The sequence below is a fragment of the Lynx canadensis genome, chromosome A2 (assembly GCF_007474595.2).
Source record: "Lynx canadensis isolate LIC74 chromosome A2, mLynCan4.pri.v2, whole genome shotgun sequence".
NCBI lineage: Eukaryota > Metazoa > Chordata > Mammalia > Carnivora > Felidae > Lynx > Lynx canadensis.
The window spans coordinates 111,794,359-111,807,295 of record NC_044304.2 but is presented as its reverse complement, the minus strand read 5'-3'; the positions used below and the strand labels follow the sequence as shown (position 1 = coordinate 111,807,295).

Here is a 12,937-nt window from a genome sequence, read left to right as displayed (position 1 = left end):
TTCATTACATTGAAAATTTCCTGCCACTCCTTTCTGGTCTGCCACGTTTCAGTAGATAGAGCTGCTACTACCCGTATGTGTCTATCCTTGTACGTTGAGGCCCATGTATCCCTAGCTGCTTTCAGAATTCTCTCTTTATCCTTGTATTTTACCAGTTTCACTATGATATGTCATTCAGAAGACCAATTCAAGTTACCTCTGAAGGGAGTTCTCTGTGCCTTCCCCAGACTGGGGAGGTTCTTAGCTATGATTTGTTCAAGTATACCTTCGGCCCCTTTCTTTCTCCTTCTTCTGGAACTACTATGATATGGATATTGTTCCGTTTCATGGAATCACTTAGTTCTCTAATTCTCCCCTCGTGATCCAGATTTTTTTTTATCATTTTCTCAGCTTCCTCTTTTTCCATAATTTTATCTTATATTTCACCCATTCTTCCCTCTGCCTCTTCAGTCCTCACTATGACTGCCTCTATTTTATTTTGCACCTCATCTATAGCATTTTTTAACGCATCATTACTAATTTTTAGTTCCTTGATCTCTTGGGCAGTAGATTCTCTGCTGTCCTCTATGCTTTTTTCAAGCCCAGAGATTAATCTTACGACTATTATTCTAAATTTTTGTTCCATTATATTGTTTACAACTCTTTTGATCACTTTTTTAGCTCTTATCTTTCCTGGAATTTCTTTTGTGAATTCTTCTGTTTCGTCATTTTGCCTAGTTTTCTGTCTCTTATGTGTTTTAAAAGCTTGTTATGTGCCCTGCACCTGTGAGCACTACTATATTAAAGAGAGGTCATACACTGTCCAGGACCTGGCCCTTCAGGAAGTGTTTTTTGGAGAGTGTTACTTGCTCTCTGTTGTTGTGACTCTGGTTAGTTTATCTCCCTACTCGTAGTGATGTTTTGGACCCTCCACCAGGTGTGCTTTGATTTGTTTGTTCAAGTAGCCCTGGAAAGGAAAACAAATAAGCAAAAAAATAGAAAACAAAAACAGGCAAACAACCAAAAAAACCCAGAGACACCAGCTACAAGTAAACAGGGTGGGCGCAGTACTGATGGAAGAGGCCTTATCCTGTACAAAGAGAGAAATGACAGGGGCAGGGACAAAGAAAGAATAAAAATTGACCAGAGAAACTATACGGCTTAATCCAGAGAGAAAGAAAGGGAAATAGAGAAGGGGATGGGGAAAAAGAAAAAAGAAATGAAAGGTATGCAGACAGAGAAACTATAAGGCTTAATGCAGAGAGAATGGAGAATAAAGAAGGAGGTGTGGAACACGTATTAAGAGAATGGATTAAATATGTCTGCTTAAACTAACAACCAGAGATAAGAATGAGAAAAGGAAGGAAGAATATATATAATAAGAATTGTCTGAGAATTAATCAGGCAATGCAGCAGTGCCTGTCTGGAGGTAGGGCGTCTGTTTCCTCACTGTCAATCCTTCTCCTGTAGCTATGCAGTTACCAGGTGCAGAGGGGCGTGGTTTGGTATAGGCAGATCCTGCCTCCACCGTGGGCCCTGCTGGGCCCTACTGTCCGGTCCTTGAGGTCCCACCTTGGTGGTGGTGGGGAGAAAAATGGCAACCCCCAGTCTCTCGCAGACCGGGTGTCCCAGACCACTCTGTTCGAGCCATCCTCATTGTGCCACGGGTGCAAATGAGGCAGTTTGTCCACTCCACTGACTCCTGTGCCTAGCTCCGCATGCCCCGTACTGGGGAAGAGCGGCTCCACACCTCCCGATATGTGGTCCCTGGCTGGCAGGCACAAGCATGCTTTGTCCTGTCCCTCAGCACTCCAGGGAGGGAATCGCTTTCTCCTTCTGTGGACTGCACCCCTGACCTAGCCACCGAACCTGGGGCTGGCTCCCCTCCTCCCCAGGTACGTGATCCAGGGGCAGCCGTCCCCAGACCAGAGAAAGCCCACAGTTAGATTGATCTTTCTCTCTCCTGGACTGAAGTTTTTCTCTTGTCCAAATACAGGCCTATGCTTCCTTTTCTCTTTTTCTCTTCCTTTTGTCTCTCCACAAAAGGGGATCCCTCCTGTCTGTTCCTTTTCTCTGTCCCAGTTTGCAGTCACACAACTACGGCCCCTCAGGCTGTCCCAGTGGGTCCCTGGAAGCCGGCTGTCTCTTTTCCTCCCAGACTCTTGGGGTTCAGAGTCCTTCGGCTTCAACACTTCTCTTTTTTATGTTTTTTACCTTTGTTTCTAGCTCCTTTGAGTGTAAGATAAGGACTACGATTAGGACTGATGTTCTCCACTCATTTCAAATCCAGTGATTATCTTTATGATCATTACTTTCTTTATTAGGTATATTATTTATCTCCCTTTTGTTTAGCTCTCTTCTTTTGAATTTGTCCTTTTTTTTTTTTTTTTTCTTCATTTGGGACATATTCCTTCTCATTTTGTCTGTCTTTTTCTGAGTGTTAGGGAAGTCACGTGCTCTTGAAAGCAGTGCCTTTATGAACAAGAGGTCTTGTAATGCCCTGCAGTGCAGTGTCTCCTATTTACCATAACCTGGCGCTTCAGGGGTGTCTCCTTTGTGTTTTGCATGTGCCCCAATTTTGTGGCTGAGCCATGTTTTCCTTCATTCCAGTTATCTGCAATGGGTCTCTTTGCTGTTGTGGGCAAGGTTTGGTCCTTGTGTTTTTAGTGGACCATTCTGGGGCTACCTTGGGTTTAAAGTGAACCAGAACAGGCATTTGCCAGAGCTATGGTAGCTCCAAACTCAAGGGTGCTTTCTTCATGTTGTCACTAGAGAAACTTGTTGGTGGGCTAGGCCTGCAGTTCAGCCAGGTGTCTGACCAGCCTACTGCTGGGGCTGTAGTTGGACTGAGGTGTGCTGTTACTTTCCCTCTCTCAGGGGCAAGAGTCACTTTGGAGTGGTGCTCGCCCCTATTGGGGCTGCTTGCACACCACAAGGCTTGCCGCACTGCTTGGGATAGGCTCAGCCAAGGTCTACAGGAGAACACGGGGGCTGGGTGTGCTGCACATCGTGCCAGCAGGGTCTGCACTGGGCTGCTGTGGAATGGAGCTGAAGCAGCCTGGGAAAACTTCTGCCCAGGCAGAGGGTTGAAGGGAGTATATTCACGAAATATGTGGCTGGGGTGCACTTTTCGCAAGTTAGGTGGAGATCATTGCAGTGTGCTTGTTCCCACAGGTGTCCGTGTATTTAGGCTGGGGATGGGGAGTGGGGGAGGGAAATAGCACCCATCAGTTCTTTTGTTCTTGGAGAAATCTCTCAGATTTCCCTGCCTCTCCAGCACATGCTCTGAGACCATTAAATCTCTTTTCTGTACACCCGCGGCATTTTTCAAACTGTTGCTTCTGTGCTGTATCTAAGTGGAGCTGTTTGTTGTGCTGTACTTTAAGGGCAGAGACTCAGTTTTCTGTTACCCTCCTGCCTCTTAATCTATTGAGCCTGTTGATTTTCAGAATTCAAGGTGTGAAGCCCTTCTGATTGTGGAGGTGGGGAGGGGACAAAACTGAAGAAGCTTCTGGACCTCTGGTTTTCAAAGCCAAATGTTACAGGGATTTGTCTTCTCAGGGCAACCTCTCAACCTGGAGTGCCTGGGGCAGGGTCCTCTCCTTTCCCCTCTGTGCCCGTGGAGGCACACCCTCTCAAGGTCAGTCCCACTTGATGGTACAGTCTTTCAATAAGCATAAAACATCTTTATGAACAAATCCAAATTTCCTTTCTCAAGACAAAAGTAGATGAAACAATATTTAGTAATCACTGTTTTGGTATTTTATTTGGAAAACAATTTGATGTCAATAAAGGGTTTCTCGGGTTTGATGGATTTACACAAATCTATTTGGGTTTAGGGCTCTATGGTTACATTCCCTGGTTACCAATTTTGAACCCTACATAACCCAATACCTCTTTCTTATGGGAAATATTTTGCAGTACTACCTTTACTATCATGAAAACACATCTTTATTGTGAATTGAAACTTAAAGGTAATACAAGCTACTTACAGCACTTACAGATTTTTGTTTTTTTCTCCAAATGTGTAATACAATACAATACAATATTGTGAGAATACTTCCGTGTGAGAATACTCAAGCATGACTACCTGGGAAGACTGAAATAGTTGGATGACATATGCACTGATACCTAGAATCGTGAATGTGTCTAGAAAGGTAGATTGATGCAGGGGTTTTGAATTGACAACTCAGAGAACACATACAGTGTCTCCAATGGCAAAATGCTTTTCTGAAGTAAGGAGTACTTCTCAGTAAAGTTCCATACTTAATAATCTACCCTTGAATTTTAATTTTATTTATTTTGAGTGAGAGAGTGAGCGAGCAGGAAGGGGCAGAGAGAGAATCCCAGGTAGGGTCTACAGCAGTGTAGAGCCCGACTCACGGCTTGAACTCAAGAACCGTAAGATCATGACCTGAGTGAAAACCAAGAGTTTGACGCTTAACCAACAGATTGACCCAGGTGTCCTTCCTGGAAATTTTTATGTATATTGAAACCATGCAAACATGATTTTATGCTGATATGTATGTATTTATGTGTGTGTATATGTATACATATATATATTTAGAATTAGATTTTGTGTCCAGCTATTTATAAATAGGTTTGTTTCCTCATTGACAAGTCTGGTGGACTTCTGGGTTTCTGTGATGGTGTAGTTCCTGCTTGGGAAAACACATTGAGAAATTAACAGTTCAAAAAGGGCTTTCTGGAGTAAATCTCTAAATTTAGGATCTTCTTGATTTGGTAGTTATTAAAGTTCCTTTCCAGTGGCTCCTGGCTGTTTTATTAAGCAACAGCTATTGGGGTAAATTCTTTCTCTTATACTGTGTGAATACTTTTAGGAATTTAGTAGAGTTCTACAAAGTGTTCTGTCTTCTCAAGGGTTTTTGAGTAGTGTGTGGAATGCAAACATACACAGAGCTAGAGTCAGTAAACCGAGATCAAGCACACTTAGGATGCGATGCTGTGCCATGGAGTCTTCTAGGAGTGATTTAAGCCTTTCCTGGGGAGTCAGTGAAGTTTTTGTGAGTAAGTAGTGGGTGTGCTAGTGAAGTCACCAGGTTTGCCTTTTTAGTAGTTAAAATTCCTTAAGTACTTGGAAATGACCTTTTTAAATAGTAGTTGTCCCCTAGTCCTTTCATACTATGTAGACTAAATTGGCAAAATCAGTTTTGTTTTTGAGAGAGAGAGAATGAGCGTGTGCATGAATGCATATACACAAGTGCACAAGCAGAGTAGGGACAGAGGGATTGGGAAAGAGAATCTTAAGCAGGCTTCATGCCCAGTGTGAGCCTGATGTGGAGCTTGATTTCTTCACTTTGAGATCATGACCTGAGCCAAAGTCAGGAGTCAGAGCCTTACTGCTTGAGCCACTCAGTTCCTAATAAATGAAATATGTAGTTGTATTTAATAACATTTCTATTTACTATTAACAGTTATAATTTGAGGATTTTTCTCCCATAAGTCATTGGCTTTAATATTCAGGGCCTTCACCTTTAATACTGATCTTGCTATGGGCCGTCTAGTACAGAAATCTAGTAATGGTGGGTAATACCAAAATTGCCTTCATTCAGTTATACTCAGAAATTAGAGACATTTTTCTCTCATTTTTTTTTTCTTTCTCTCATTGGAGAATGACTATAATTCCAGTGCATAGCTATTAGAGAAGAAAGGTCAACCTGCTCATGCATAATTGGACATTTTGTTTCTGGGTACTTATGTTGAATAATCCTTTTAAATTTAGTATATTGGAAGCTTTTGGTCAAGTTGAATTACTCAAGTCATTATGGACTAATGATAATGCTATTGTATTTTGGCATGTGTGCTGATGTTTAAGAGATAGATGTATAATTTTTGGACTCGGCCAGTTTAATCAGGACATTGGACTGTTTTGAAAGAGAATAAAACATATCATTTTTTCTTTTCTTTTTTTTTTTTTTTAACAGCCTTTTAGGTGTCCCCATTGCATATGATAACATCAAAGTGGTAGGTGAACTGGGAGATATTTATGATGATCAAGGACACATTCATCTTAACATTGAAGCAGATTTTGTTATTTTCTGCCCTGAACCAGGGCAAAAGCTTATGGTATGTATATATATTTAAAGCTTTCTTTGTATAATGGTATAATTTGGAAGATTTTTAAGACTATACACCTCGAGAAGTAAATGGCTTGCTATTGTGGGTAGCTAAAAGTTATTTTTTAAAATGTTTATTTTTGAAAGAGAAAGCAGGGGAGGGGCAGAGAGAGGGGGGCAGAGGATCTAAAGCAGGCTCTGCGCTGACAGCAGATAGCCCAACATGGAGCTCTAACTGATGAACTGTGAGATCATGCCGTGAGCCCAAGTCAGATACTTAGCTGACTAAGCCACCTAGACACCCCTAAAAATTATTTTCAAAGAAAAAAAAGTCAATTCAACCTTGGTAAGTTTTTAAACTCCATTCTTCTAGAACTCACCTGTATATGCAGAGTATGTGTGTCATACAATTTATTCTCTTCTTTGTATAGCACCAGAACGATCTTAAGTGATAAAAAAAAAAAATCACTAGTTTCTTCTCAATTATATACCAATAGTTTCTTTATAAAGGATTTAAACAGGGGCTAGGGGCTCCTGGATGGCTCTGTCAGTTGAGCTTCCTAATGCAGCTCAGGTCATGATCTCACAGTTTGAGTTCGAGTCCCATGTCAGACTGTGCTGACAGGTCAGAGCCTGGGGCCTGCTTCAGATTCTGCTTCTCTCTGTCTCTCTCTGCCCCTCCCCCGCTCATGCGCACGCACTCTCTCTCTCCCCCTCTCTCTCTGTCTCAAATAAACATTAAAAAAATATTTAAAAGATTCAAACCTTGTAGTAGTGTTTCAAATAGGAGTTGAAAATTCAAATAGTTGTGGGACCAGGCAGGTAATGAAAGTGAATGAACAATGAGGTTAGGGCACCCATCAGATGCCATGGTAATGAAGGCCCTGTTGGGAAGGTTTTTTAAGACAATCTAGATATACAGATGGATGTGAAATTGACTGTCTTCTACCAGCAGTTTTGAGTGTATTTGTTGATGTGTGTGTGTGTGTGTGTGTGTATTCATACATATGTTTGTATGTTTTTTTCTTTAAGTACTTCCTATAAAATTTTTTATTAATGGTTCTTATAAGATTAACCTTTATTGTTAATGAATATACTGATCAAATTTCACTGACAAATTCTACAAGGCATTTCTAATTTAAAAAAAATTTTACAGTGTCGGTTAAACTGGTAGAAATAGTATCCTGGGCCTGCCAAAGTTGGGTTATACAGCTAGCCTCCATACTATTAAAGTTGGCAGATTTGTACTTAAAAAAATTCCGACACTTAACTCATCTGCTTTGTGTAAGTTACCATAGATATAAACATGGAAATAACATACTGTACAGAAAGTATGAAACTAAGAATAAAATTATTCCTTTTACTCTATTCCCCACAATGAGATCCAGTCTTCAAATACATCTGGGCAGTTTTTTCCAGTTTTTAATTTTAAACATTTTAAACATAATTTACATACAATAAAATAAGAGATCTAAATTATATACAACAAAATGCATAGATCATAGTGTTCAGTTCAATGAATTCTGACAAGTGCATATATACCATTTTATTTGAGAATGACCATCATGCCCTTTCCTGGTCAATTCTCTCTTCTAGATCCAACCACTATTCTGCTTCTGTTTATCATAGATTAGTTTTGCTTAAGCTTCTCATTTTATTTTATTTTATTTTTTTAATTTTTTTTTCAACGTTTATTTATTTATTTTTGGGACAGAGAGAGACAGAGCATGAACGGGGGAGGGGCAGAGAGAGAGGGAGACACAGAATCGGAAACAGGCTCCAGGCTCCAGGCTCTGAGCCATCAGCCCAGAGCCTGACACGGGGCTCGAACTCACAGACCGCGAGATCGTGACCTGGCTGAAGTCGGACGCTTAACCGACTGCGCCACCCAGGCGCCCCAAGCTTCTCATTTTATATTAGTGGAAATTTTCATTATACACTCTTTGATGAAAATCTGACCTCTTTTGTTCAACATGTTTTTACACTTCATCCATGCTGTTTGATGGTGTATTGGTAGTTTTATTCCTTTTTGTTCATAGAATTCGGTTATATGAGTGTATTACAATTTGATTGTTCATCTTCATTGATGGACATTTTGGTTTCCAGTCTGGAGCTATTATGAATGAAGCTGTGTGAATGTGTATTTTCATTTCTCCTAGGTAGGAACTGGAAGCTGTATTGTAAGTCAGAGGGTAGGTGTTTGAGGAATTAGCCTGTTTTTCATAAAATTAAACATTCAACACTATTAGTTGCTCTGTGTCCTTGCCACCATCTGGTTTTGTTAGTCTTTTAATTAAACTGATGGATAATACTAGGTTCTCCTTAATTTGTGTTTTCCTTCGTGAGATTTTTCTTGTGTTTCAATAAGAAAGGCCTGTTTAAGTGCTTTGCCCATTTTTAGCCGGACTTTTGTGTTACGGAGGTTTAGTAGTTCTGTTTATAAACTTCATACTTTTTAGCTTTAAAGCTTCTAAAAATGTTTTTGTGATTCAGAGTAGCCATGCTCAAGATCTACTGATGAAGGATAAGTTGTCTTCAAATACAGTGCTTATTATATCCTACTAAAGTTAATTGTTAAATAATTTTTTTTATGTTTATTTCTGAGAGAAACAGAATGTGAATGGGGGAAGGGTAGGGAGAGATGGAGACACAGAATCCAAAGCAGGCTCCAGACTCCCAGTTATCAGCACAGAGCCTGATGCAGGGCTGGAACCCACAAACCTTGAAATCATGACCTGAGCCGAAGTCAGGCACTTAAGTGACCATGCCTTCCAACAATGCTTTTTAAGCTTTGAAATTCAGACTGTTTATGGAAATATAATGTGGATCCTAGTTATAAAAAAACATATGCTTCCTGCCTTGAGGTCTTTTCACATTTAGGTAATATCAAACAGTATTTTCTGCTTGGTTTCAATATGGTTATAATCTTCTCCCCAGGGAGTCCTGTAGCCGGAGCTGAGGTAGGTTGGTTTTTTTTTTTTTTTTAGAGGTGTAAGAGTTGTTTATCCAGTTAGGCAATTGATATGCATGCAGTTTACCAAAGTTCCAGCCTTCTAAAAACTCTACAGTGTTTTAAAATGGTTTAGTATAACATGTAAATTTTAATTGAAAATCTTTTTCCATATGAAATTATTCCATTATTTCAATGTTTTCTCTTTAAGATCAGTTTGAAGCTTATAAAGTTTCATTTACCTTTTAAACTCTTTAGATAGCTTGATGCTTTTTCTTTTTCTTTCTTCCCAGGGTACAGTTAACAAAGTGTCTTCTAGCCACATTGGCTGTTTAGTACATGGGTGTTTCAATGCCTCCATCCCTAAACCTGAGCAGATGCCAGCTGAGCAGTGGCAGATCCTAGAGATAAATGTGGGTGATGAACTAGAATTTGAAGTATTTCGTTTGGACTCAGATGCTGCTGGAGTATTCTGCATTCGGGGAAAATTAAATACCTCTAGGTCAGTTCCTCATCACATTATTTTAATTTTGGTAGTCATTTCTGTTTAATTCTGAATTTAGAGAACATAAGCCCCTCTTTCGGAAAGTAATTTAGAATATGCCATAAAGTCAATGTAAATTGGAATCTTAAGTGTTTTGACAGCATATTGAATATTCCAAAGGCCTGCACTTCTAGCTAATGGGTCTGTAGTTTACTAACTCAATCTTCCTATTTTCTAGTTTGGTTAATTTTTTAAACAGTTGATCCTTGAGCTTGAAACTGCTGAAAGCTTAATCATATTTGATTAATGTCACTATGCCAGGTAGATAATTTCTGTATTTTTCTGTTAGCTCATTGAAATTACTTAGTTAGATGTAGCTAGTGCTACTGGATGGGACTCTGCATCCAGTAGAGAGGGCTACTTCACTGATCCTTGTTTTTTTTTTTTTTTTTTTTTTTAGTGTTAACTCACAACTTTGAAAAAAATGAATAATTTGAAACAAGGATTCATAGATGGGAAATTCCATTAATTTTGGTAGACAGTACACGTGTATTTTTTATCGCTCGTCAGTTGTTTGGCTACTAAGCCTGAGTATTGTGATGTTTCATGCACAGTGAGCAAATTTTTTTGAATCAAAACAAAATTTATAAGGTACATTTTGATAAAAATTTATGTCATTTTTATGTATGAAAACAGGCTGGAAGGACTTTGGAAAAATTTTAACTTTTCCAAGACATTTTAATGAGCTGAGGGATAATAGAATAGAATATTTATAGATATTTATGCCATACTTCTGTATCTTGTACTACTGTCATTATTTAGAAGAAAGATTAACATTTGGTATATTCTTGATCTCATTTTATTATTTTTGTTTATTGCTCTGTAATTTTTTTTTTAACTGTTATTTTAGTTTACAAACCAAGTGCTCTACAGTTTCTGAAGAAGTAACAGAAACTGGCACTGAAGAAATTGTAGAAAAACCTCTGAAGAAGAAAAAGAAAAAGAAGACAGACCCAGAGCCATATGAAGTGGAGAGTGATAACAGAGAACTAGCAGATTTTGCAGATGTCACTGTGAAAGAAGAGACAAACCTGCAGATTAATAATACGAATGGCTTCCAGAACGAAGAGCCAAAGAAGAAGAAGAAAAGGCACCAGGAGGACCAGGATCCTGTTTTCCAAGGTAGTGACTCCAGTGGTTATCAGAGTGACCATAAAAAGAGAAAAAAGAAAAGAAAACACAGTGAGGAAGCTGAATTTACCCCACTTTTGGAACACTCATCTAAAAAGAAAAGGGAAAAGTAATTCCTTTAGTGCATTTTACTCAGTTTTTTGAAGATTGATTTACATACAGTAGACGAATAAATGTGGGAATCATATGAAATGCTTGTGTATTCCAGTAGTCTGCAAAACAGGAAACATTTCATTAGTAGGAATTTTTGGTGCTAAAATTATTAAAGTGGTAATTACTTTTGGAAATACCAATATTATCAAACTGCCATTTTATTGTATACAGAATAAGAGGATAAGACCTCTCTCAAGTCTTGCATTTTTCCAGTTTTTACATGCTACATAAAATTATTTCTGTCATCTGAAGACTGGTAAAGGACTTTGTAATAGAGTGTTATTTGTATCATTACCGAATGGTTTTGAGCTTGTGTATTTTTTAGTAGGTTTGACCTTCAGTCATAATATTATATGAGATTTTTAGATTTTCTCTTCTCTGGCTACTACGAGATTTCTGTGGTTCAATTTAGAATGGTTTGCCAAAGGAGCTCTGAAGTTTCCAGAGCTCATTAGAACCATGCCACTATTGACAGTGGTAGGAAACATTGTTCACTGTTCTTCCCTTCCAGATGTATGTTGGTTTTTGTTTCTGTTTTTTTTTTTTTTTTTTTTTTGTATAAGAGGTTGATGTAGAGGGCTCTTCTCTTGTACTTGTTTATGTGTGCCTCAGCTGTAAATGCCATTCTTACTAGTAGGAAATTTCTCAACTACTTTATAATTGGGTTAAGGTATTAAAAACGATTCTTAAGAGAAAATTGCACTGCGAAACGTGGACTGTGTCTTAACTACTGGAAAACACTGATGAAATGACAAGCTGGTTCAGGCTGATAATCAATGCATGGCCACATTCATTGATTTAACAGTACCTGACCACTTTGCTGTGTGTAAAACATTCTACTAAGGAACAGATGTATAATGATTGTAGTCCCTTCCCTTATGTAGTGTCATAGAAACAGATGCACACATGCACAATATATATAAGTAAAATACAGAAAGGCAGTAATTCTGGGAAGTACTAAAAACAAGAGTGTCTACTGAATGTTAATTGTGTTAATATCTGTAAATGGATGAATGGTTGAAATGAATTTCAAGTGGCAACCATTTTGTTGCCGTTTATCTAATATCAGATGTAGTACTGGTCTCACACTATTAAATTTTACTAATATATAAATTCTGCAGAAAGTGTATCTTGATCCAAATCTATAGTAATAGAATACAGAGTTTGGAGAGTAACATACGTTCACACGCTTGTTCTTAATTAAATTAAGAAGACCAGACAATGGACCAGGCCAATTTCTTTTTCTACAGTTTAGTGTGGGTATTGAGCCCTTAAAACATGGCTAATGCAAATTGACCTATCAGTATAAAATACAAGATTTTGAAGATGTACAAAGAATGTAAATTATCTCAGTTTTGTATTGGTGAAATTCTATTTTTGGTATAGTGTGTTAAATAATGTTATATCTAGCTTTTTTTCATTTTCTGGCTAGAAGATTAAAAATTGTAGGTGAAGCTATTTTGTTTAGGATTTTTGCATTTAGGGTCATCAGAGATACTGGTCTATAGTTTTTTTTGTTGTTTTGGTAGTGTCTTTATATGATTTTGGTGTCAGGGTAATTCTCAACAAAATATTGTCCAAAAAAAAAAATCTAATACATTACAACAAATCATTCACCACAATCAAGGGATTTATTCCAGGGATGTAAGTGTGTTCCAATATATGCAAGTCAGTCACATTATACATCACATTAAGAGAAAGGATAAAAACCATATGATCTTCTCAGGGGAGGCAGAAAAATCACTTCATAATAAAAACTCTTTTAACATTGTAGGTTTAGAGGCTACATACCTCAATATAATAAAGACCATCTATGAAAAACCCACAGGTAACATCATACTCGTTGGTGAAACTAAGATCAGGAACAAGGATGTCCCCTTTCACCACTTCTATTCAACATAGTACTGAAGTCCTCACTGTCTTATACCGTACAAAAATTCAAGATGGTTTAGTAAAGACCTAAATTTGGGACCTAAAACCATAAAATTTCTGGAAGAAAACACAGGCACTGATTTTTGATATTGTTCATAGCAACAGTTTTCTAGGGATGCCTCCTCAGGCAAGGGAAATAAGCAAAATACAACCAGTCAGACTACAGGAAAA

General features: G+C 38.2%; 1 protein-coding gene across 1 annotated transcript in view; it reads left to right on the top strand.

Moving 5' to 3' along the window:
• Nucleotides 1-12,288, top strand: part of POLR1F (RNA polymerase I subunit F) — a 31,126-nt gene extending 18,838 nt beyond the window's left edge. Inside the window, exons 2-4 of the mRNA XM_030308064.2 lie at nucleotides 5,925-6,066; nucleotides 9,300-9,508; nucleotides 10,401-12,288. Of these exons, the coding sequence (XP_030163924.1) occupies nucleotides 5,925-6,066; nucleotides 9,300-9,508; nucleotides 10,401-10,794 (745 nt within the window). The 3' untranslated portion in view covers nucleotides 10,795-12,288. The remainder of the gene's footprint in view (nucleotides 1-5,924; nucleotides 6,067-9,299; nucleotides 9,509-10,400) is intronic.
• The last annotated feature ends 649 nt before the right edge of the window (nucleotides 12,289-12,937 follow it).